This window comes from Cervus canadensis, chromosome 1 (genome assembly GCF_019320065.1).
Source record: "Cervus canadensis isolate Bull #8, Minnesota chromosome 1, ASM1932006v1, whole genome shotgun sequence".
Classification (NCBI taxonomy): Eukaryota; Metazoa; Chordata; class Mammalia; order Artiodactyla; family Cervidae; genus Cervus; species Cervus canadensis.
Genome location: NC_057386.1, coordinates 114,386,688 through 114,410,511, shown reverse-complemented (window position 1 = coordinate 114,410,511; position 23,824 = coordinate 114,386,688). Strand labels below are relative to the sequence as shown.

The 23,824-nt window shown below is 48.6% G+C and overlaps 1 protein-coding gene across 6 annotated transcripts in view; it reads left to right on the top strand.

Annotated features, from left to right (window-relative positions):
• MYO18B (myosin XVIIIB) overlaps positions 1-23,824 on the top strand; it is a 221,557-nt gene that overhangs the window by 124,754 nt on the left and 72,979 nt on the right. For all 6 annotated transcript variants that reach the window (XM_043438083.1, XM_043438087.1, XM_043438081.1 and 3 more), the window contains exons 32-34: positions 263-373; positions 4,250-4,354; positions 13,787-13,939. In XM_043438083.1, coding sequence (XP_043294018.1) covers positions 263-373; positions 4,250-4,354; positions 13,787-13,939 — 369 coding nt within the window. The remainder of the gene's footprint in view (positions 1-262; positions 374-4,249; positions 4,355-13,786; positions 13,940-23,824) is intronic.

The following is a 23,824-nucleotide window of genomic DNA, read 5'->3' as shown; positions in this document are numbered from 1 at the left end:
ATTTCATCTTAAGAGCGTTGAGAAGGATTCTGAGGTCACGTCTCAACTCAGTGGCACAGAGTCCAGTTCATTAGTGACCTCTGTTATGACCATGGAAGGGACAGAGGCAGCATTTGGGCCATTTATCTACCATTTTTGACCTCTCTGGCTGCCTGGCGGGGATAACTTGACTCTTACCCATGCTGTCCAAAAACACAGCTGAAATGCTAAGGGTGACGTGGTTGGTGGGGGTCACTCTCATGCGCTGTTCTTGCCCCCTCAGGTCCGCCAGCGGTTTGAACTGGAGATTGAACGGATGAAGCAGATGCATCAGAAGGACCGTGAGGACAAGGAGGAGGAGCTGGAGGACGTCCGCCAGTCCTGCCAGAAGCGGGTACATGAGCCGTGAGCACAGCTGTGCCCTGGGGTCCCGGCGGGGCCAGTCTGGGTGCCTCGTCTTTAGAGCAAGGGGAGTTCGGGGACTGGGATGAGCTTAGCTTCCTCAGGAAGTGCTTTCGAGGGTGCTGGAGCAGAAGTACCTGTCCTAATAACTACAATTCTGGGGCTTCCAGAAGCCTCTGAACTGTCCAGCATAATCACTCTAGACTTCTACCAAGAGCCCAGAGTGCCATGTGGCTGACGCCCTGGATAAGGATGTATATGTGTCAAGAAGGGGACTAATCCCTTCTGGTTGGTTTGCCTTGCAAATCGTTTCTTACATTTTTATCCAAGCTCTTTGCAGACATTTCAAACAGTGTATAAGAAGGCAGCAAGCGCTTGAAATCTTAAGACATCATCATTATTACTATTTTAGATGTTCTTTCTTTCTCTGTGCCCGTACGAGCACATGTACAGAGATACCATTTTACCTAAATGGGGTCGTGCTGCTTTGAAGCCTACTGTTTTCCCTCTGAAGTTTGTTCTGGGCCTCCTCTCCTGTCAGTACATGCGGACCTAATTTACATGTTTACGGGCTTGAAAGTATTCCACCAAAGGCCTGTGCTCTTGTTTACTCAACAAGCAAGTCTCTTATCATTGGACATCTAGGATTTTCTGATTTTCTGTTATTATAACCAACACCAAGACAAACCTCCTTATGGATGCACTTACTGATGTGAATTATAAGGTGAATCTTTAAAACGGAATTGCTGAGAAGCTTTGGGTTAAGCCTCTCTGAACAGGCTTTCTCTGGGCAGGACTTCTGTAGTCCCTTCATAGCCTGGGTACATTGCGCATCTCCCAGAAGGGGCCGAGTACCATTTCCCATGGTCGACTCTTGATATTAGCTCCCTAAACAACGTCTCTGCATTGACCTCCGACTGCAGGGGCTGAGAGCGTGGGTGCTGGAACTCATTGACTCTTGGTATGAGTGTTTGCCTTTCCAATGCAACAACAGTGTGATCCTGGGAAGGTGATCGTAAACCCCCGCTCCACCCAAACTCCATGCCCTTCCTGAGCTGCTTTCTCCATATCCACCATTGGTCACTCGGAGCCAGTTTATAAGACACACAAGAAAGCTGATGTTGCTAGTTTATTTGGAGTCATAGAGGCTTGGATTGAATTCAGACTCCGTTAGCTATCAAATGTGGGGCATGGGAGAAATCACATAACCTTGCTGATAAGCCTCACTTCTCTCATCTGTGAAATAGGATAACAGTGGCCACCTTGCAGGGTCACGGGGAAGAGTCAAGAGATGACAGGTGTGGAGCCATGGCTCAGAGTTTGTAACGTCCTCATCCTTTACTGGAAACTTAACAAGCAGTACTGGTGTGTGTGTGGATTTCCAGGCAGCCGATCCTTCCCAGAGGCAGCTGGGAACCAGCCCCCTGGCTGACTTGCTCTTGGGCATGCCTGCTCCATCCCAGGAGAAGGCGGGTGCAGGGACTTGACGTCCTGTAGAGTCCCCTCCTCCCCCGCTGCACTCCCCACCTCCTGCCCCAGGAGCATGATCCTGGGCGGGGCTGGAGGAGGCCGTGGTGGCGTCAGGACCCTGGCGGGAGATGGGCCTCTCCTCTGGGCTGATGGGGCTGCCTCGGTACCCCGTCACTGTTCAGGGTTGGGTGGGGGGGGCTGCCTGTAAGAACCGAGCCCTTCTTCACTCCCAGTGGTTGACGCTGCTGCATCTGCTGCCCGGCCTGCTCCCCAAATACTCCTTTTGGGGCTCCTTTACAGTTCAGCCCCTCTGGGTATTCACACAGATCTTCCCAAGGGGCCAAGTACATTCTTCCCAGAACTTCCCGGAGTTGAAAAAGTCATAGATTTTAGGTTCATTCAGACCTGTGTGCCCTTGAGTAAGTCTCCTAACTTCCCTAAGACTCAGTTTTCTCATCTGTGAAATGGGAGCAATAAGAGAAAATTATTTCCTTCCCCTATGCTATTGTGAGAATAAGATCAAAGAATGGTAGGTGCCTTATAAACTGCAAAGTGCTGAGAGTTACCATGTAGAAATGTTCTACAGAATACTCTCTAGAAAACTGCCTCGCTTGACACATAGCTTTTATTATTTTGTACATTTTTCAAAAGGAGTTTCAGCTTCTGCAGTCTTCATTTTCAGCAGGTGTGAGCAGACTGCCTTGTGTCTCTCACTCTTAAAAGAAAGTCTTGAACTGTCTTCTGAAATGACCATCCGTCAGGACTTTATTTTTTCTCTCCGTGGGTCAGGAGGTGGAAACCCAGTCCCTGCCCATGTGCCGTCAGGTGAAGGGGGCGCAATTGCTAGTGCGTTCCAGGAGCGCCTCAAACATGTTGTGAGTGCCCCAAGCCAGGACCCTGATGGGCTGGAGATGTGACCCAGACCCTCCTGAGGCTTCTTCATGGACAGATAAAGGAGGGGGAGTGAGGTCAGAGAAAGGTGTGCCTCTCCTCTGACAGATACTAGCACTTGCCTGCACGTCCAGTGACCGCTCTGCTGGCTCTGTCTCTCCCCGTGGCAGGAAATCAATCATTAGTGACCTGGGTGGGAAAGCTGCTGACTGGTGGTGGCGGAGGGGCCCAGGCCAGCAGACGGAATGCTGACCGTTCTCAGCAGCAGCTGACCTAGGGGTCTCTGCTTCAGGACCTCTCTCTGACTCGGTTTTCCCATCCGTGAGGGAAGTCCACTGATAGCACAGGATGGAGCAGGAGGAAGGGGTGAGGCCGGTGCAGAAGAGGGCTGCACAGCACGGCTTCCGTGGGGCGTCCGCTTCAGCAGGGAGCACCTGCCTCTGCTGAGAAATCAGAGCCAACTGTGAGTTAGAAGAGCTGCTCGGAGCCATAGTCTTAGTCAGTTTGGGCTACTCCAGCAAAACTGGGGGTGGAGAGTGGGGCTTAAAGAGCAAAGGTTTATTTCCCGTAGTTCTGGAGACTGGAAAGTCCCAAGATCAAGGTGCTGGCAGATCTGGTGTGGGGCAAGGGCCCCACTCCCGACTTGCAAATAGACAGCTGCCTTCTCACTGTGTCCTCTCGTAGGGAAGAGAGAGGAAATAAGTTTCTTTTTTGTAAGGGCACTAATTCCAGCATGGGGGCTCCTCCCACCTGCCAACCTCATCTAACCCTAACCATCTCCCAAAGGCCTCATCATCAAATATTCTTGCCTTGGGAGTTAGGATATCAACGTTAGGAATTTTGGAGAGACAGACTTGCAGTCCAGACACCAAATAATCTCAAATGCAACTTTTGCTGCATTATAGTTCCCAGGTAGCTCAAGGGTAAAGAATCCACCCCTGCCAAGCAGGAGACACAGGTTCAACCCCTCGGTTGGGAAGATCACCTGGAGGAGGGCATGGCAAACTACTCCAGTATTCTCGCCTGGAGAATAAAGGAGCCTGGTGGACTATGGTCCATGGGGTTGCAAAGAGTCGGACACGACCCAGTGACTAAACAGCAACAGGTGTATTTAATACGAGAGATGAATGCATTTTAATGTGTAGGATATGATGCTGTACAGTCTTAAAAAGTCCATGCGCCCAGACTTATACCTGTTCTAGAGAGGCCACAGCAGAGGAAGGAGACAGCTGTTAGGAAATGGGCAGGGGACTGGGGCTGGGGATTCCACAGTGAATGCCAGGGGGCTCCCCATAATGGTCCAGCTCCTGAGCTTTTAGGCTTCCGAATTCTCTGGCAGAAATACCTCCTCCCCCTGCCCAAGCTGCTAGGTCAGCCTTTGTGGAACCGGGCAAGCGGCCATGCACTCCGCACCCCCAGCCCCGTCTCCAGAGGGTCCTGGCCTTGGGGGATTTGTCCAGATGGAGTGCTCGTGTCTCATGCCCGCGTCTGCCGTCTGTGCCCACAGCTCCGCCAACTGGAAATGCAGCTGGAGCAAGAGTACGAGGAGAAGCAGATGGTCCTCCACGAGAAGCAGGACCTGGAAGGCTTGATCGGAACCCTCTGCGACCAGGTAAGGGGGAGCCGCAGCAGACAGTCGGGAGAGCACAGTCCCTGCCCCGGGCCGGTTGAGAGCTGATTCCTGGGGAGGCTGGCGGGGAGCCGAGGTCTTAGGACCGGGCCGGGGCTAGACCTGTCATCTGGCCTCCACCTGCTCCTCCCAGGCGCCCTCTGCTCCACCAGTCTGTCTGTCCTCACTCACCGCCGCTTCACAGGGGACCTTCTGTGTGTGTGTGTGGGCAGTGGCGGGGGGGGTGGTCTTCACACAGCAGGGTTCTTGGAAGAACCCCTGAGAATATAGAGAGGGGGTCTGGCCACAAGTGCCAGACCTGGTGGCCTTGCCTTCAGCCACTGCTGGGGTGAGCATGTAGACGGCCTTCGCTTTGGTGGGGTGACTGTGAACGGCCACTGTGCTCACAGCTGCCCTCGTGAGAACCGGACTTTTGCTGGCCGCAGAGTCAGGCCAACGGGGCTGGGCTGCTCCTGTCTGCACGGCGCTGGGTGATCTGATGAAGCTCCCTGAGCTCCTGATGAGCAGAGCCTGGTGGGCTGCCGCCCTCGCCGGAGACCAGGGCACTCGGGGCAGCGCTGCCAGCCTGACGGAGACCAGGGTGCTCGGGGCAGCGCTGCCGGCCTGACTTTGGGAGCAGCATCTCTCCTTGTTGTCGATGCGGGGAGGGAGGCGAGGGGACTGTCTCATGTGTTGCAGCCTGTTGAGCAGCACCCCTGGCCTCCACCTCGTAAAGGCCAGAAGCACGCCCCTCGGCCATGACAACCAGCAGTGTCTCCGGACACCACCAAGTGTCCCTCCAGGACAGTCAGCCTCCCCCTTTACAGAGAAGCACCCCTGTAGAGAAAGCAGTGAGCAGAGCCAGCGCCGGGTGTCGGAGCTGTGGGACCGCTCCTCCATCCCTGGGATGTTCCTTCCCCCACCCGTGCTCCTGCCCCGTGAACCCCCGCACTGGAGAGAAATGCCAGCAGCTCCTATGATTTTCCTTTAAAATATCACTGGAACGTTTCTTTAATGTATCTGCTTAATGTGTTCATTGTCTTTTAATTAGTGACAATCTTGCTGTCAGCATCACCACCCCCACCCCAGTCTTTCCTCTTGTTCACAGAGAGCTGCGGGTCCCCTCCCAGTAGTCAGCCAGGCCTCGGGCAAATAGGTGCTCACTATGTTGTTGTTGTTTTTAATTGAGTAAATGAGTGAATTCTAGAGCGGGGCCACCGCCGTCATGAGAGTGAGAGCCGGAAGCGGAGGGCATCAAGGGAGGACCATATATTATTCCTTCTCTGGGTTTTCTGGGTTTTCAGCCAAGCAAACTGGGGCCACTGAGTGCACAAGCCACTGAGGCTCTGCCGCCTTTGTGGCTTCCGTGCAAGAAAGCACACCCCAGTGTTTGATTCTGGAATGACAGAAATCCCTGGGAGAGGACTTCCCTGGTGGTCCAGTGGGTAAGACGCCATGCTCCGAATGCAAGGGGCCAGGGTTCAATCCCTGGTCAGGGAACTAGAGTCCACATGCCACAACTAAGAGCCCGAATGCCACAGTTAACAATTCTGTGCATGGTGCAGCCAAATAAATAAAAAGAAATATTTAAAAAAATCACTGGGAAAAGGTCACCTTCTGTCCAGCATGGTCCGTTTGAGAAAACAAAGGCATTAATCCAGTAAAGAAAAGTTTTTATAAATATTGCTAAAGTCTGAAATTTGACATGCAGAGAGAAGATGACTTCAGTGAATGAAATGCTAATTCTGTGTGAGTCACCGAGCTGGAGCCTTTGAATAACTTAGCACGTTACATACTTGTAAGTGTTTCAGTGAGACAGAGAGTGGGACAGACAGTGTAGTTGATGTCTGTGCACCAGGGGGGCAGGGTTCACATAAATTAACTTTTTGCTTCATGGGGTTCAGATGTTTTTTAAGTAAGCAGAACATTTCCCAAACAGTTGGTGGCCCCTTGGTGTCCATTCCTCGTCTCCCGTATCTCTATCCGTCTGTCTTTTCTTCCTTCCTTCCCAGAGGGGACTGCTTTCCTGAGGTCGGGGACCGTAATCCCCCTGCCTTTATTTTGTCCCCCACTGTGCTATGTTTTTGAGATTCCTCCATGCTAGCACGTGTAGCTCTAATCCATCCTTTTACACTGCCTCACAGTGTTCGTTTTCTTTCACCCCTGTTCTTCTATTGGTGGATATTTACATGTCTCCCAGCGGTGGAGAGCTTCTCCAGGGTATGAAGCTAGAGGAGGAATAGCTGGCTATGAGGCATGTACCATTTTGGAATGATCAGATGTTGCCCATATTGTTCCTCAAAGTGATAGCGGCAGTTTATGTTGTCACCAGCAATTTTTATAAATATATTTAAATTAATTAGTTGATGTATTTAATTTTTGGTTGTGATGGGTCTTCGTTGGCTACGTGCGGCATCTCTCTACATGCAGTGAACGGGGGCTACTTTTCATTGCGGTGCATGGACTTCTCCTAAAGTCTTCTTGTTGGCAGTTGGATTCTTAACCACTGGACTAGAAGTCCATCATCAGCAGTTTTTTCTTTCTTCCCCACATCCCCCCAGCACATGGCACTGTCAGACATTTGAAAATCTTTACCAGTTACTAAGTGTTAAATTGTACTGCTTATCCCCCTTTACTAGTGAAATTCTGCATTTTTCATATTTATTATGATTTTCTCTTTATGTGAGTTACCCGTTTATAGTGTTTCAGTTCAGTTCAGTCACTCAGTCATGTTCGACTCTTTGCAACCCCATGGACTGCAGCATGCCAGACTTCCCTGTCCATCACCAGCTCCTGGAGCATGCTCAAATTCATGTTTGTTGAGTCGGTGATGCCACCCAACCATCTCATCCTCTGTCAGCCCCTTCTCCTCCCTCCTTCAATCTTTCCCAGCATCAGAGTCTTTTCCACTGAGTCAGTTCTTTGAGTCAGGTGGCCAAAGTATTGGAGTTTCAGCTTCAGCCTCAGTCCTTCCAATGAATTTTCAGGACTGATTTTCTTTAGGATGGACTAGTTGTATCTCCTTGCAGTCCAAGGGACTCTCAAGAGTCTTCTCCAACACCACAGTTCAAAAACATCAATTCTTTGGTGCTCAGCTTTCTTTTTGGTTCAACTCTCACATCCATACACGGTTACTAGAAAAGTCATAGCTTTAACTAGAAGGACCTTGTTGGCAACATAATGTCTCTGCTTTTTAATATGCTGTCTAGGTTGGTCATAGCTTTTCTACCAAGGAGCAAGAGTCTTTTAATTTCACGGCTATAATCACCATCTGCAGTGATTTTGGAGCCCAAGAAAATAAAGTCTCTCACTTTATTGTTTCCATTATTTCCCCATGTATTTGCCATGAAGTGATGGGACCAGATGCCATGGTCTTTGTTTTTTGAATGTTGAGTTTTAAGCCAGCTTTTTCACTCTCCTCCTTCACTTTCCTCAAGAGACTCTTTAGTTCCTTTTCACTTTCTGCCATAAGGGTTGTATTATTTGTATATCTGAGGTTATTGATATTTCTCCCGGCAATCTTGATTCCAGCTAGTGCTTCATCCAGCCCAGCATTTCACATAATATACCCTGCATTTAAGTTAAATAAGCAGAGTGACAATATACAACCTTGACATACTCCTTTCCCAGTTTAGAACCAGTCTGTTGTTCTATGTCCAGTTCTAGCTGTTGCTTCTTGACCTGCATACACATTTCTCAAGAGGCAGGTCAGGTGGTCTGGTATTCCCATCTCTTGAAGAATTTTCCACAGTTTGTTGTGATCCACACAGTCAAAGGCTTTGGCATAGTCAATAAAGCAGAAGTAGATGTTTTTCTGGAACTCTCTCACTTTTTCGATGATCCAACTGATGTTGGCAATTTGATCTCTGGTTCCTCTGCCTTTTCTAAATCCAACTTGAACATCTGGAAGTTCTAGGTTCACGTACTGTTGAAGCCTGGCTTGGAGAATTTTGAGGATTACTTTGCTAGCGTGTGAGATGAGTGCAATTGTGTGATAGCTTGAGAATTCTTTGGCATTGCCTTTCTTTGGGATTGGAATGAAAACTGACATTTTCCTGTCCTGTGGCCATTGCTGAGTTTTCCAAATTTTCTGGCATATTGAGTGTAGCCCTTTCACAGCATCATCTTTCAGGATTTGTGATAGCTCAACTGGAATTCCATCACCTCCACTAGCTTTGTTAGTAGTGATGCTTCCTAAGGCCCACTTGACTTCACATTCCAGGATGTCTGGCTCTAGGTGAGTGATCACACCATCGTGGTTACCTGGTTCATTAAGACCTTTTTTGTATAGTTCTGTGTATTCTTGCCACCTCTTCTTAATATCTTCTGTTTCTGTTAGGTCCATAACATTTCTGTCCTTTATTGTGCCCATAAAGTGTTTGGTCTTCCTCTTTTTTCTATTCATTATTCATGACCCTTATCCAAGATGCTAATCCACTTTTGGTTGTATATTTTGGAAGGAGCTCCTACTCTGTGGATAAGCATTTCATTTTGCTTATAATGTTTTAGAGGCTTCCCTGATGGCTCAGTGGTAAAGAATCTGCCCATCAATGCAGGAGATAGAGGTCCTATCCCTGGGTCGGGAAGATCCCTTGGAGGAGGAAATGGCAACCTACTCCAGTATTCCTGCCTGGAGAACCCCATGGAGAGAGGAGCCTGGCAGGCTACAGTCCATGGGGTCGCCAGAGTCAGATACTCGTTAGCAGCTAAGCAACAACTACATAATGTTTTTTACTTAATAAAGTGTTTTTTAAATAGTATTATTAGCCGGTTATGGTTGATGCTTTTAAGATTTCTTTCCTTACCCGAGTTCATGAAGATAATTCACCATATTTCTGAAAAGTTCTAAAGTTTTGGGCACTTTTAAGTCTTTAATCCACCTAGCTTTTATTTTGGTATGTGTGAGGTAGGAATCTATTTTTTCCTGATATAAATCACTTTTGTTTTATTTCATGAGTGATTTTTTTTTTTTACAATTTTTATTTATGTTTGTCTGTGTTTGGGGGCTATCCATTCTGTTTAATTGGTTTATTTGTCAGTTCTTGCATCATGTGGTCTTAATGGCCGGGTCTGATAACTTGTAAACAGCTCGTCTCTATAATTCTCTTATCTATTTGTGATCCTTTAATCTTCTTATTGAGATTGCATAGCATACCCTGATGGGATTTTCAAATGCATTGGTTTGCAAATTAGTTGGGAACCAGTGACATAGTTTTTTTTTTTTAAATAGTGAACCATTACAATCATGAGCATGCTATATCTCTTCATATATCTGTGGCTTTCATAAATATTTTACTTCTTATTATAAATTAATAATTTATAATAAATAAATAACCTTCTAGTATGTATTTTATTTTCATCTGTAGAAGTCCTGAGCTTCTTTGTTAGATTTATTTCTAGGAATCTTATAGTTTCTATGGCTATTATGAGTCAAATGTTTTTCTATACTTTGATTAATTATAATGGTAAATGGGAATATACTTTGCTTATAACTGTATAGTAGTTTTCTCTTTCCATATTTTGAGGTTATGTTTTTCAGTGCATCTAAGTTTATTTTATTGCTTTATTTCCTTGGCACATTGTAGGTTGTTCCTTTATGGTGTTCCTCTTTTCTCCATGAATTACTTTTGCCTTATTTTATTTTGCTTGATTTCTTTTAGTTTGCCTGCAAGATCTTTTTTTCTTTTTTATCCTTTTGCTGTTAACCTTTCCTTGTGTGTGTTTGTGTGTGAACCTTAAAGAGCTGGATACTATTTAACAATATCTTGTAGTACTTTAATCTGTAACTTTTCATTGGAGAATTTAATTCATTTATATTTATATAATAATCAATGCATTTGAAATTATTTCTGGTTTTTTTTGTGTATAGTTTTTGTTGGTTTATTACTCCTTTTCTTTGCTTGTTCCTTTTTCCCTTTCCTGCTTTGGGACAGATCGATAATGTCTTCTATGATCCCTTTTATTCCATTGCTGGGTCTAAAACTACAAACCGTATTTCTGTTCCTTTGGTAGTTACCCATACATTTTTAGGTAAGTCCATAATTTTTTTCTGACATACTTTAATTTTCACAGCAAGTCTGTGGAATAGATACTATTTGTTCCTTTATGTAAATGAAACAAGTGAGGCTCAAAAGGTAAAGCCCATTGCCCAAGATCAATAGCTTATCAGTGGTGTAGCTGCATTCAAAGCAAGATCTATATTATTGGAAAACCTTTTTTTAAGAAAAATCTAACACCATGCTGCTTGAAAAATGATTAAGTTTCAGCTAACTAGAATTATCTCTTTTGAACCATCTTTTTTCATAATGTTATCAAGCAATCTAGATCTGCCATTAATTTGCTATAAAACCTTCAGCTACATACATTCTCTCTCCAAGCCTCAATTTTCCTGTCTGTAAAGTGGCTTGATTGTCCCTAATATTTAGATCATTTGTTAAAAGTGCTTAGAGAGTTCTTTGTCAGCAGATATTGAACAGCTTCCCCTAACAGCTTTATGATAAACGGTGAGACTATCGAGGTTGGAATAGAGTTTCCCACAACAACACTGAACATCATTTAGATTTATTGGTTAATTATTCACCGGCTTTATCTAAATTTGAATCTATGTGCTGCAAAATGTAAACTTGCAGAATGACATTTATTTCCCATTAACCTAATGAGTTTGGGGCTTTTTTTTTTTCTCCTCCTCTAGTGTAGCAATTTATTATGAAGGGGAGGATGACTTGGTCTGAGGTTTTGTTGTGAATTTTGTTTGCAATGATCCCTCTGGAAAGGAGATGGTGCCAGCATTTTCAGTCTTTTTGGCAGCAAGAATGGAGTCACCCGGAATGTCCCCGGTACCGACCTGCCCCACAGGAGAATGAGAAGCACTTTAGGATGTGTGCAGAGCAAGGGCAGATGCAAAAATGAGAAAGGCGCAAAAGCATGCTGCCTGAGCGTAATCACGGCCGAGAATCCGGGCTCTCGAGTTAGTAAGTCCAGGCTCTGGTGTAACGAGGCGTGGTGGGTAGAGACTTGAATTCTAATGACGGACTGCCTGGGCTCCGATCCCTGGTGGACACTGAGGAGCAGTGTGACCTTGGGCTGATTGGCTGCGCCTCCATCTCCCTGTGACAGTATCCGCTGAAGCGCCCCACACACCGCAGGAGGCGTGAGCGGGCCCCAGAGCGCCTCTCTCGTCCTGCCACCTGCCCTGTCTGTGCTTTCTGCCCTCATGCTAATCCCCCAGCACGGCATATTCAGGACAGTTTCTCAGCTGCGTCCTTCCTATGCCTCAGCTCACCAGCTCCTGCTTACCTGAGACTCAATAATCCCATGCCAGCCTGAGCTGGAATGCTCTGCCCTTCCGTAACACCCTTTAAAAAAAAAAGAGCAACACATAACCTCTCTCATCGTGTATTTTACTAAAATTACCTCTTTGCAGTCAGTAAAACTGGGTTCATATCCTAGCTCTGCCACTTATGATCTTGGGCAAGTGACTTCACTTTTGTTGTAAACCTCAGTTTCATCATCTGTAAAATGGGAATCAGTACTTCACACCCCATAGATTCACCACATGGATTCCATATGTTCAGATGTGTTTAGAACAGTGCCTGACACGTAGCAAACCCTCTAAGTATAAGCTATTACTATTTTAATAAAGGCAAGAATAATAATGTCACTATAAAGAGACTATCATGGGAGTAAAATGTGGTAATATGTGACAAAGGGCCTGGAACAATGAATGCCCAGTCCTCAGCTGCTCGGCTCTATATATCAGCATTTTAAACTTAACAAAGCAATGTATCTGAGAACTAAGAGGCGGTATTCTAAGAATCAACTCATTTTTCAAAGAATTCAAAACTGGTGGTAAAATAATAGTCATGTAAAGTCTAGAGGAATACATTCTAGGTCATCAGACAACGCTCATAATCTTTGATATTTGTAAAGCGTTAGGCAGCGTACAAAGTACTTTTTGATTCATTATCATGTCTGATCCCTGTCTTATCTCAACAAGGAGGACAGAGGCCTTTTTTTTCTTTTTTTAATCTCTTCCTTTACAAATACTCAGGTTCAGAGAGGTGGCATGACTTGGCCTGAATTCCACGTCCAACAAGTGGTGAACCAGGGTTTTAAGCCTGGGCCACTTCATTCTAAATCTAAAATACCCTGGGACATTTTAACACCCTAGGGATTGGCTGTACTTGGTGTGGAGGCACAGGTATCCAGGGGTGGAGAAACTGGGTCCCACGGAGGACAAACGTACACCCCATTTTCTTTAAACCCCCCCCCCAACAATGCTGCCATGTTCTTTCCTCTGGTCTCCTGCAGAGAATGGGGCTTTAGTTTCTTTCAGAGACATTAGCCCCAATGCTTTTGAAGTCACTGTTCTGTTTCTAGGGGAGACTGTGGGCTGTCGAAATTTCATCAGGCCCCTGTGTGTTTCTTCACCTCCCTTGGTTTGCCTCAGCCTGTGTTGTTGGCAACTGGGAGTTGTCAATGAATCTAATCCGCCCTGGTGCAGTCCAGGCTGAGGCTTCTTCAGGGGCCACTTGACTACTGGTCCTTTGAAGGACAGGATCCTGGGTGACAGAATGTGCTCGCCTCTGGGCAAGGTTCCTCTGCAGAAAATGGCCTTTTTTTTTTTCTTTTAATTTGTGTGACTTTATTTTTTAAATATCTATTTATTTATTTGTCTGTGCCAGGTCTTCAGTGTTCATCGTGGCATGTGGGATCTATTTCCCTGATCAGGGATCAAATCTGGGGTCTCTGCATTGGGAACTCAGAGTCTTAGCCACTGGACCTCCAGGCAAGTCCCTGGTCTGTCTTTACACTAGCGAAAGAGACCAGCTCGAGGGACAGAAATGCATCGTTTAGGCCTTGAAGAGCAGCACAGCTGTTTCTAACACCGTTTACTGATGTGTGACGTACACACACAGACGCACACCTCGCCCCACCTGTATAGAGCATAGAATTTTCATCAACCCATAAAGCCAGCACTCAGATTAGCGCCACTCATAGCACTGCTAAGCAGTGCCCCTCCTGTATTGCCCAGTCTCTGCCCCTGGAGGGGACTGCTGTCCTGACTTCTGTCAGCAGAGGGCCACACCTGACATGGTGGCTCTCACAAGGTGATGCTCTGGTTCACATTAGGAGCCAGGATGGCTTGGATCACCCCGGGGTGTGAAACAGTCATGACAGCAGCTCAGACTGTTGTGCCTTTGCTGTGAGTCGTGCCCTGGACCAAGCACCTAATTTCCACAGCAGCCCTGTGTGGTCCCTGCCACTCCTGTTTCACAAGCGAGGAGGCTGAGGCCTGGGAAGGAGAAAGGCCTTGTCCATGGTCCACAGTATGAGTGGTGGAGGCAGGATCTGAACTCAGGGAGCCTGTTTCCAGAGAACTTGGGCCCTGGCCACTGCTTTTCCATCTTAGCTCACACTTCCCTTGGCTTCCAGATCGGCCATCGGGACTTTGACGTGGAGAAGCGTCTTCGGAGGGACCTCAGGAGGACTCACGCCCTGCTGTCAGACGTGCAGCTCCTGCTGGGGACCATGGAGGACGGCAAGACGTCGGTCAGCAAGGAGGAGTTGGAGAAGGTGCAGAGCCAGGTGGGCGTCATGGGCCTCTCAGAGCTGGGTGGGGAGGGTACTGCAGCCAGCAGGGGGACAGTGTGGATGCTGCCCAGATGTGGACACGGACACAGCCCTGACCTCTGACTTTCACAGACCTGTGGAAAGGTGGGGGGCATGGGGGGCTGGGGGGGCATGCAGATGTGATACATGAGGACAGGGGTTTATAAATGACTGGGGAGCCTGTTCCCTTCTTTGTGGCTGAAGCAAATGAGTTTTGAGGCCTTGGACAGATCAGGGCCCTGGGGCGGAATGGCAAGTACAGCGTGTCTTCGTGCCTGTGTGTGTGTCTGTGTCTGCCTGTGTGTGCGCATGCGTGATGACCAGCAGAGCTGGGTATGAAACAGATAGAGCTGATCATGCAAATCCTACATGAGTCTCATCACCTCCATTCACAAGCGAGGGGACAGAGTGGCAGAGGGGGGAAGTGACCCACTGAGTCACAGCTAGACATTGCAGAGTCAGGATTTAAACCCAGGTTTCCAGACCCCACCGTCCCTGGCTGCCTCAGAGGAGAACTGGAGGTGGATGGGAAGCGAGGCCAAGAGGGAGCCGACCACCTCAGGAGACGTGATGGGCGTGGACTGTCCTCAAAGTTAGCACTAGAAGTCCCTTGTCCTGGGCAAGCCCTCAGTCCCAGAGAAACCCAGACGGTTGGTCAGTCATTTTCTTCACAGCTATGGCAGAACATTAGAATCACTTGTGCTTGAATGTGTCCTCCCTCGATCCTAGTGGTGTCCCTGGGGAAGGGCAAGTGGTACTGTGCCCATTTTACAGATGGGAAGGTTCTGTCTGGAGGTGCGAAGCAGTGTACCCAAGGTAACACAGCAGGAGGGTGGCAGGGTTGGAATTAAAATCCAGGGCTCATGAGTCCAAGTGCAGAATCTGGGAGCTCTTTTGCTTCACCCTGCCTCTTCCTGTCTATGTGAGTGACCAGGCGGATGGAGGACCTGAGCCACCTCTGTCAGGCGGGCAGGATGTCCGAGCACTCAGTCATCTCTCAGGCATCTCGGGTTCATGCAGCCCCCTTGGCAGGGGGCCCTGTGTTCAGCCCATCTTCCATCAAAATATTCCTGATGCCATCCAGCCCCCCTCACCCCAGAGGTGAATGTTCTTGAAAAGGAACTGCAGTGGTTTTGTTTCTTCTCCTTTTCTGTTTTTCTTTTTTTTCAAGTATTCATGAGAAATCTCCCTCTGCAGGGCTAAAACGTGTGTTCTTGGAAAATAGTGGTATTTAATGAAGGCGCCTTGCGCTGAATCAAAGAGCTTCATTCTTCTGCAAGTCCTTCTTCCCCGTCTCTGCATCCGGCTCCTATCAAAGGGAATTCACAGCCTTGGCTTTCTGTGGCCGTTGTCATGGAAATCGTTATAAGGATGGGATCGCGTGGACCAGAGGTCAGGGTACAGTTGCTTTGGCTCCCAGCACACGTGTCCCGGATGCTGGAGTCAGAGCTAATCAAATAAAGCAGCGATGACATTGGGCACTGCTGGCCCTCCTCTCCCGAGTACGGGAGTTGTCCTTTACCTGAAGGCTCCGGGGACAGAGGCAGGGAGCACATGCAGGAGGGGGAGGAGAGAGCTACGTTTGCTGCATCTTCAGTGCTGGGGGTGGTGCTGAACTGTTCCACTCACCCCTTCATTCAGTATTTATGCAGCGTCCACCGAGTGCCCGGCGATGTGCTAGATCTAAGTGTATTACGGTTAGCAAGAGAGGCGCGGCCCTCTCCTCCTGCAACTGACGTCTCATGGGAAAGAGGACAGCAAACAATGATGCAAAGAAACAGAAACATCCCACACCTTAATTCAGGAAGTAAAGGAAACAGGCGGAGTTACTGTCAATAATAAAGCGAATAGGGAATTGCGCAGGGTCTCCTTTAGCTTGGATGGGTCAGCTCGACTCCCCTGGGAGAAGGAGAAGCAGTCAGTGGCCATAATGTGCGGGGCCTGGAAGGTTTGGATTTTATTCCAGTGGTGATGAGAAGCCGTAGGGGCATCCTGAGCGGGGCGTGACACAGTCTGACTCATGCCTCTGTGTGGGGAGTGGATTGAGGAGGGCTGAGTGGGTGCTGTTAGGCTGGTGTACCGCTCTGGGCTGGAGGAAATGGTCTCTGGGGGTAAATGGAGACAGCAAAAGGAGGCAAACTGGGGGCTAGTTTGAAGCTGATGGGACTGGTGGGGCAGGAGGCAACAAGAAGTGTATTTATTTAGATCATCCTCACCAGAACCCTGGGAGGTGGCAGTTTCTGTTTTTGAGCCATTTTACTAACTAGGAAACAGGCTCTGAGAGGCTGAGTGATTTGCTCAAGGGCACACAGCAATCTATGTCTTCATGCTGCCGGTTCTGTACCACGATGTTAACATTTTTCTAGCACCTACCACGTGTCAGGCTTTTCCTTGGAATTTCAGAGTCCCCAGACTTGGCTGCACATCAGATAACAAGCATTGTTTAAAAATCAGACTTCTAGATCCCCCCCTCCTCCTTTTTTTCCCTTTGTTGAGACCCAGGATCTGCATTTATAACTGTCACATTGAGGGAATTTCGATGCTGGTCTTAGGACCACCATTTGGGAAACCTGGGCCTTGTTCATCCCTCAAAACCCCCTCTCAAGTTCCCTGGCATGGGCCCATTTTGCAGATGAGAAGACTGATGGTGAGATTGTATTAGTGTGACAGAGCCTAGATCAACCCATTTTAAAGTTCGTTAAATATTGAGTAAGGGGAAGTGGATCCAGCACTTGCTAGTTTTGTGACCTTCACCGTGTGCCAAGACTTCCGTGAGCCCTTCTCCTAAATCGGAGCATCGTCGTCACCTGGTCGCCCGGGCACGTGTGCGTGTGTGGTGGGGGGGGCGGTGATGAGGTGCTGCCAGGAGAGGTTTGAAGAGCTTGAACCCCTCCAAAGCCTCTACAGCTCGCTAACCTTGGCGCTGGGTAACCTAGAGAGAGGTTTTCTCTCAGGGCAGAGATGAGGAATGCGTTTGAAAGCACCTGTCAGCGAGCAAACTGTGCCCATTCAGTGAGTCCTGATGCGGTGTCCACTCTAGGATGATTTGAGAGCAGGCAGCGGGGATAAGGTAGTGCCCTTCTGGATAGGGGGCTCCCAGTCCAGGGAGAGGCCAGCCTTGGAGGAGACTCTTGCCAGCAGGGTGACAGGATCTTTACTAGGGAAATGTTGTTGTTGTTTAGTCACTAAGTCATGTCTGACTCTTCTGCGGCCCCATGGATTGTAGCCCACCAGGGTCCACTGTCCATGGGATTCTCCAGGCAAGAATACAGAAGTGTGTTGCCATGCCCCACTCCAAGGGATCTTCCCGACCCAGGGATTGAACCCACATCTCCTGCATTGGCAGGGGGTTCTTTACCACTGAACCACCAGGGAAGCCCCTGAGGAAGTGTTGGGGGGTTAGCTAAATGGCTGTAGGAGAGGAGCTGATGGCTTCAGCTGTCTTAAAGATGGAAGTGACCGGCTGGCTGAGTAAGGCGCATGTGGGTGTTCTGGGAGGAAGCACCAGAGCATCCAAGGGCAGAGGCAGGTGGGGAGATGGAGCATGCTTGGCTGTGCGTTGTATCGCTGGTATATGGTGTTCCCCGAGGTAGGAGCGGAGAGGATGAAGCCGCTCATTGAGGCTGGTTTACTGAGCCTGGCTAAAGAGTTTGGGCCTTATCCCAAAGGTGACAGAGAGCTACAGAGCAGGCAAGAGTGAGGTCAGAAGTGCTTGTGAGAAGCGGCAGGCTTCCAGGCCCAGCGGAAGCAGTGATGTGTAGCGCGCCCTGCTCAGCCAGAGGCGTGGGAAGGTCTTCTTGGAGCATCGGTCCCCAACCTTGTTGGCACCACGGACTGGTTTCGTGGAAGGTAATTTTTCTAGGGACCAGGCTGGGATGGTTTCGTGATGACTCAAACGCGTTATATCTACCGTGCACTTTATTTCTATTGTTTTTATATCAGCCCCACCTCAGATCATAAGGCATTAGACCCCAGAGGTTGAGGACCCCTGCCTTAGAGCATCTCCCAGAGGCCCTGGATTCTTCCCATGTGGACAGGCAGCCCCTCTGCCCCTTGCCCCTCCATCTAGAATCCTGAGAAAATTGCCTCTTTCTACCCAGCTTCCCTCCATTGGAAGACTTGGTGCTGTCTCAGTTAACACTTGAGGCTTAAGACACTGTGATAAAACACGGAAGATGCACACCTCGTGAGTTCTAATCCCGCCTCTGCTGTTTAACTAGTTAGTTGTACGATTCTGAGTAAGTCACCCTGCCTTTCAGAGGTTCCTCGTTCTTACTGAAGAAAAACGGTCATGATATTCCCAGCTTCTGGGCTGGGAGAAAGCACCCTAGACCCTGGATTGGAAGGAATTCCCTAAACTGAAACCTGTCAGACAGTGATTTTTAAATGTAGGGATGCCCACTGGCTCCTACATCCCCCCACCCTGAGCTGGCTGGTGGAAGACTTTGGATTCGGGCCGGGATTTTACATGACCTGGTGGAACAGGTAGACAAGGCAATGAGTGGGGCGGGTCTAATGACACATGTTCTTTAGGGGCAATTACTAATTAATTCCCAGGGAATGTTTCCACTGGAAACAAACTAATCTGGAGACAGAAGCAATCCCAGCCACCAAGATATATAATTGAGATAATCGCTGTGCATAAATAACATCTGTGAGCAGCAGATGCCGGCACCTGGCTCCGAGGAGGAAGTGGAGGACGCTGTCTGCTCCGGGCAGTGGCTGCCTTTTTTTTTTTTTAAGTCATGCCTTTGACCTTTGCCTCCTCCCAAAAGGAAATATGTCATTTGCTTTTTTTTTTTGGTTAAACGGAAAAGAGTTTGCACCGAGCTCTTCAGTTGTTTACTTAATTCCTGCCGGGGGCTGTCTTCCCCCTTCCTGCTGAGGACAAAGCTGTCGCCACGTCTCATCCATTGGACCCCCTGAAGAGCTCTGGCACCCAGCCCCTGCCCGCCTGCCCCCTTCTCATCCCACACCACCTGCGTGTCTCATTCGGCATTCTCTCAAGTCTGCAGGCCTCCTGTCTTGCGCAAGCAATCTTTCTGCCACCTGATCTTTGGGGAGAGATTTTTTAAAATACAAATACCACCTGGTTCTTTGCATTCGGGATCTGTCCGTGGCTCCCCATCACCTCGGAATACAATCCACCTCCCTCAATTTGACCTTTAAAGATGCACAGTCCAGGACTTCCCTGGTGGTCCCGTGGTAAAGAATCCACCTGCCAATGCAGGGGGCATGGGTTTGATCCCTGGCCCGGGAAGATCTCACATCCCACGGGGATCCCACATACAACTAAGCCCTTGGGTGGGCCCCCTGGGCCCACTGCGTCTTCCACACGGTGGACTCCCAGTGGCCCCCACCAGAGCACAGAAGACTGAGGATCCGCTGTGCCCTTAACCAGGATGGTGGTCACCAGGCATCACCTGCGCTTCCACAGGACACTGGAAATAACTAACAGACTCTCGGAGGATCATCCCAGTGGAGTCTTTGGTGTGAGCGAACACTTTGGGACCACATCTCTCCAGCCCGGAACCATGGAACAGATGGTCTGGATGTTTTATTTGAAGAGACTTTTCTTAAAGATTATGTTGGAGTGAATTGATTCAATATTAACATAACCTCCTGTCAGAGAGAGATAAAGACCAAATTGTAATTGGTTAAAAACATGGTTATCAGCGACCTGTTCACCCCACAAATATTGACACTTCCAAGGCTGTGATGAAGTGGGAAGAGGCTGGTTTGATGGCAGACGGGGAATGTCATCTATGCTCATCCCTCAAAGCATAGATGAACCACTCAGCTGTGGAGGGCCAGCCCCCCAGAGAGCCTGGCCACCCCCTGGGGCCATCATTACCATGGGAACAATGACACCGATGGCAAACATCCATGCTTTACACTCAGCCAGTCCTGGGGCCAAGCGCTTAGAGGTCATGACCCAACTCTGTGCCCCCAGCCCACCTCAGTGTAGAGTCCCTCGAGTGGAGGGGCCTGTCCTCCGGCGCAGAGCTCTGTGCATGAGCAAGGCATCACAGCGTGGCGGGGTTCCCACAGGAGGCAGTCAGCATTCAGCAGTCCCGTCTCTGTAGGAGGAAGCTCAGCGTATGAGAATCCCACCCGAAGTCGCAGAGTCTGGGGGGCAACTGGGATATACTTTATTTCTTTCTTTATGTGTCATTTGTGTGCTGGCCATGCCGCACAGCACATGGGCTCTCGGCTCCCCGACCAGAGATCAAACCTGGGTCCCCCGCCTTGGAAGCCTGCAGTCTTAACCACTGGACCACCAGCAAGGTCCCTAGGATGTACTTTAAATAATGTATCTTGAAAGAATCTCAAATGTACCAAAAAATTATAAGGGTAGTTCAAAGGATTCCTTTAAATCCTTCACCTAGACTCCTCAATTTTTAACTTTTTGCCACATTCGCTGTATCATTTTCTCACTAAATTACATCCTCTAAATTATTTGAAAACAAGTTACAGACATGAGATCCCTTTAACTTTAGCAAAATTGGAAATTTTAGCGTGGGCATTCTAACCCCAGGGTCAGAGAACTAAGGCTCACAGGCCAAATCCAGCCCACGCTGCCTGATTTTTCGTTTTTGTTTTGTTTTGCTTTGTTTTTTTATTACAGCCTGAGAGCTGAGAGAGGTTTTGTTTTTAAACCGCCACATTTAAAGTTAGATAAGTACCTGCATTTATCCTTCCATTTTGCCTCTAGACCTACAGAGCCTAAAATGCTTTCCAGCTTGCACTTGAAGGAAAACTTTGCTGACCCCTTATACTATCTGCGGATTCTGATTTTGCCTATTGTTTGGCTCACATTCTTTGTAGCCATTTTTCTCCCTGTTCAGGACCCAGCCTAGAATGCGTCACAGTTGCGTTCAGTCTTGTGACACTGTCCATAGAACCTCTGTCTTTGTATTTTATGACGCTAGAATTTTGGGAGAGTTCAGGCCAATTGTGTGGTAGAAGCTTCCTCCACCTGGGTGACCTAGAATTGGAAGCCGTGTGTTTTTCATCTGAGCCGCTTGGATTTGTGTGGGTCTGAGGGTGTTCCTGGGACATGAGACTTCTGATCTTAAAACCAAAAAAGTTCCAGGCAGACAGGGATGAGCTGGTCACCCTGGAGCCAGAGCTTCAAGTCCTAAGTAATTCTAGGGAAGATAAAAGGGCCCTCTGGGCTCCCCCTAAGACCTTTTGTTCTCAGAAGGTTCCCACAGGTTTAAGGGAGAGGCCGAAGAGCCAGATGCTGATTTAAGAGTCATTTCTCGGTTCGTCAGCTGCTCCTGTGGCTCCTGACCTGCATTCCCACCCTCCACCTGTTCCCATTCCGCACCCGCTCGAGCCTGTCTCACTGTCCTTGGTCCACTGATGCAGAAGAGACTTGCTGATGGCGCTGCTCTGGTTTCTAGCTGCCTCACGATTTAGCCCCTTTGCTGTTGATGGGCATGTAAGTTATCTAGACATAGAGCCATTGTGAATGGCCGGGCAGTGGGTGGCCTCGGGAGGGGGCGTCCGGGGCTCCTGTGAGCCACATGGGGCAGTGGGCAGCTCAGGGGGCAGAGGGCAGCCCCGCTGATGGGGGCTGATTCAGCGATGTGCAGAGCTGGGCTCGAAGCCTCGCTCCCTCGGCGCATGGGTGTGGAGTCCCTACTGCCTGGGGCCCCAGAGGTGAGCAAGGCCCAGTGACCCTTCGGAGCCCCTGTCCAGTGGGAAGACAGACAGGGCGATGCTCAGATGCTGTGCTATTTAGGGGAGCACTGGGGAGCTGGAATATCACAAAAAGGGGGGCATGAATGGATGGGGGCAGGGAGGACCTTTTCTGAGTATTTTATCCTGCTTTTTCAAGTTTGTATTTTTTTTCTCTCTCTCTCTTTGGAATGTGTTACAAATCCATCGTCCCAGAGGGAAGTCAGGAAGGAAATTCTTGAAGTCTGTTCAGTCATGTAGGACCTGCGCCATCCTTTGGTCCTGTAATACAAAATTAGAAAGGACTCCTAAACTCTCAAAGAAACAGACTTAAAACAAGTAAAAGGAGACCTGATTTACTCAGCAGGTGGTAAGCACATGCCACAGGGCTTACAAGGAAAAGCTGTGCATTTAAAAGCGACCTCGGTTCACTTCCTGGCTCCAGTCATCATTTAATAGCTGTGTGACCTTGACAAGTTAACTAGAATATCAGAGGCTATCTGAACCTCAGTCTCCTCATCGGTAAAATGAAGACAAGAGTCAGTATGTGTTGCAAATTAACAGACACATGGTCAGCATTCACAGAGAGCAGATGCTATCACTGCACTACTTGTCATGATGATTGTTACTACTCTGAGATGAGGATGGTGGAAACAGTAAATCCTCAGAGAGCATTTCAGTGCGTCCATAAATGATGGTCCTCTAGCACAATGTAAGGAAAGTCATAGAACGTTTAGAATATGCCCAAGTGATTGGAGATCAAGGACACAGAGAGGAACCACCATACGGTCTTAGGAAATTTCCCTCAAGGCTGCTGTCATCCAGCTTCTGAGCTGGACAGACCATCGGTGGACCTGATCTGATATTTCTAGTATGTTTGCATTTAATAAATTTGTTCTCTATCGGGGCTGTCTGTAGTTTGAAATGTTGGTGACTGCCTCCAGGGAAAAGCTTCCTACTAAAGGGTAACTCTTCTGGGCATGCTGCTGGGACGTCATGGACCGGGGTGTGTTGAGATTAGCCCACCAAAGCCACCATTTCTTAGAACACTTCCCATGGCATTTGCTCTGCAGTATTTTTAAATCCTCTGAGTTGTTCAGTCAGACCCAGACAGAAATCCAGGTTCTGACCACTCTGCTGAAATATCAGAATTTTTCCTCTTTCCCCAGCTCATTCTGTGTGTCGAGCCAACTTGTCTCGTAGCTTAATAAGTCCAGAGCAAACATTTTACCTCGGGTATTTAGAGCGGGCAGATGGCGTCGCACAGGAAAGCAATGCTATTCATCGGTTTGTAGCTGATGTCTGTGTGCTGGGAATCTCAATCGCCCTCCCTCCCACTGGATGAGAGGGGTGTGTGTTGGCGAGAGGATGCCCGAGACAGACTCAGCAGCAGAGAAAGGCTGTGTGCAGAGGGGGCTGGTGGTGGCCCACAAACAGCGTGGGTTTCTTTTTCCTTCAGCTTGGGTTGAGAGTCTCATGGACTTGACTCTGACCTTGGGCAAGTCACTCTCCTGCCCAGGCTGATTCCTCCCCTGCATGGCTGTGGTGGGCTACAGTCGTGATAAACCTCAAGGCCCGCACGGTGCCTGATGTGGTCAGTGTCGAAGAAATCTCATCCTGTCTTCATCTCCCCACTGAACAATAGGGAAGGGGAATGTCAGTGTTTATCCTCCTACAAGGAGGGATGTGGTCACAGAATAGTAAATACGGGGCTGTTACACTGTCACAGGGTTTTGGAGGGAGCTACTTGATCTAACTTTGGGTGCAGCAGCAAACACTCTCACCCCGGTTCCAGGTGTTTACTCTGTGGCTGACTCTCTGTATGTATCAGCTCTTCCGACTCCCTCACTCACCCTCTATCTGGGTTCCAGGGAACAACAGCACAGCTCACAGTTCATTAAGCAGAAAAAGGGACGTGACTGGCTAAAATATCTGAAAGGTTCTGAGGCTACAACTGCCTTCAGGCTTGGCTAGATCTAGGTGCTCGAATCATGACATCAAGAACGCATCTCGTGCCTCAGCACCTTGACGTCACCTCGTATCCTTAGGCACTCTCTTCCTTTTGGGCGGCAGGACGGACACTCCAGGCTCACATCCTGTATTAGAAAAAGCCAATCTCGTGTCCGTAGTCACAGCCAGAATCCCGGTGTCAGTCTTGCTATTGTCCCACGACCA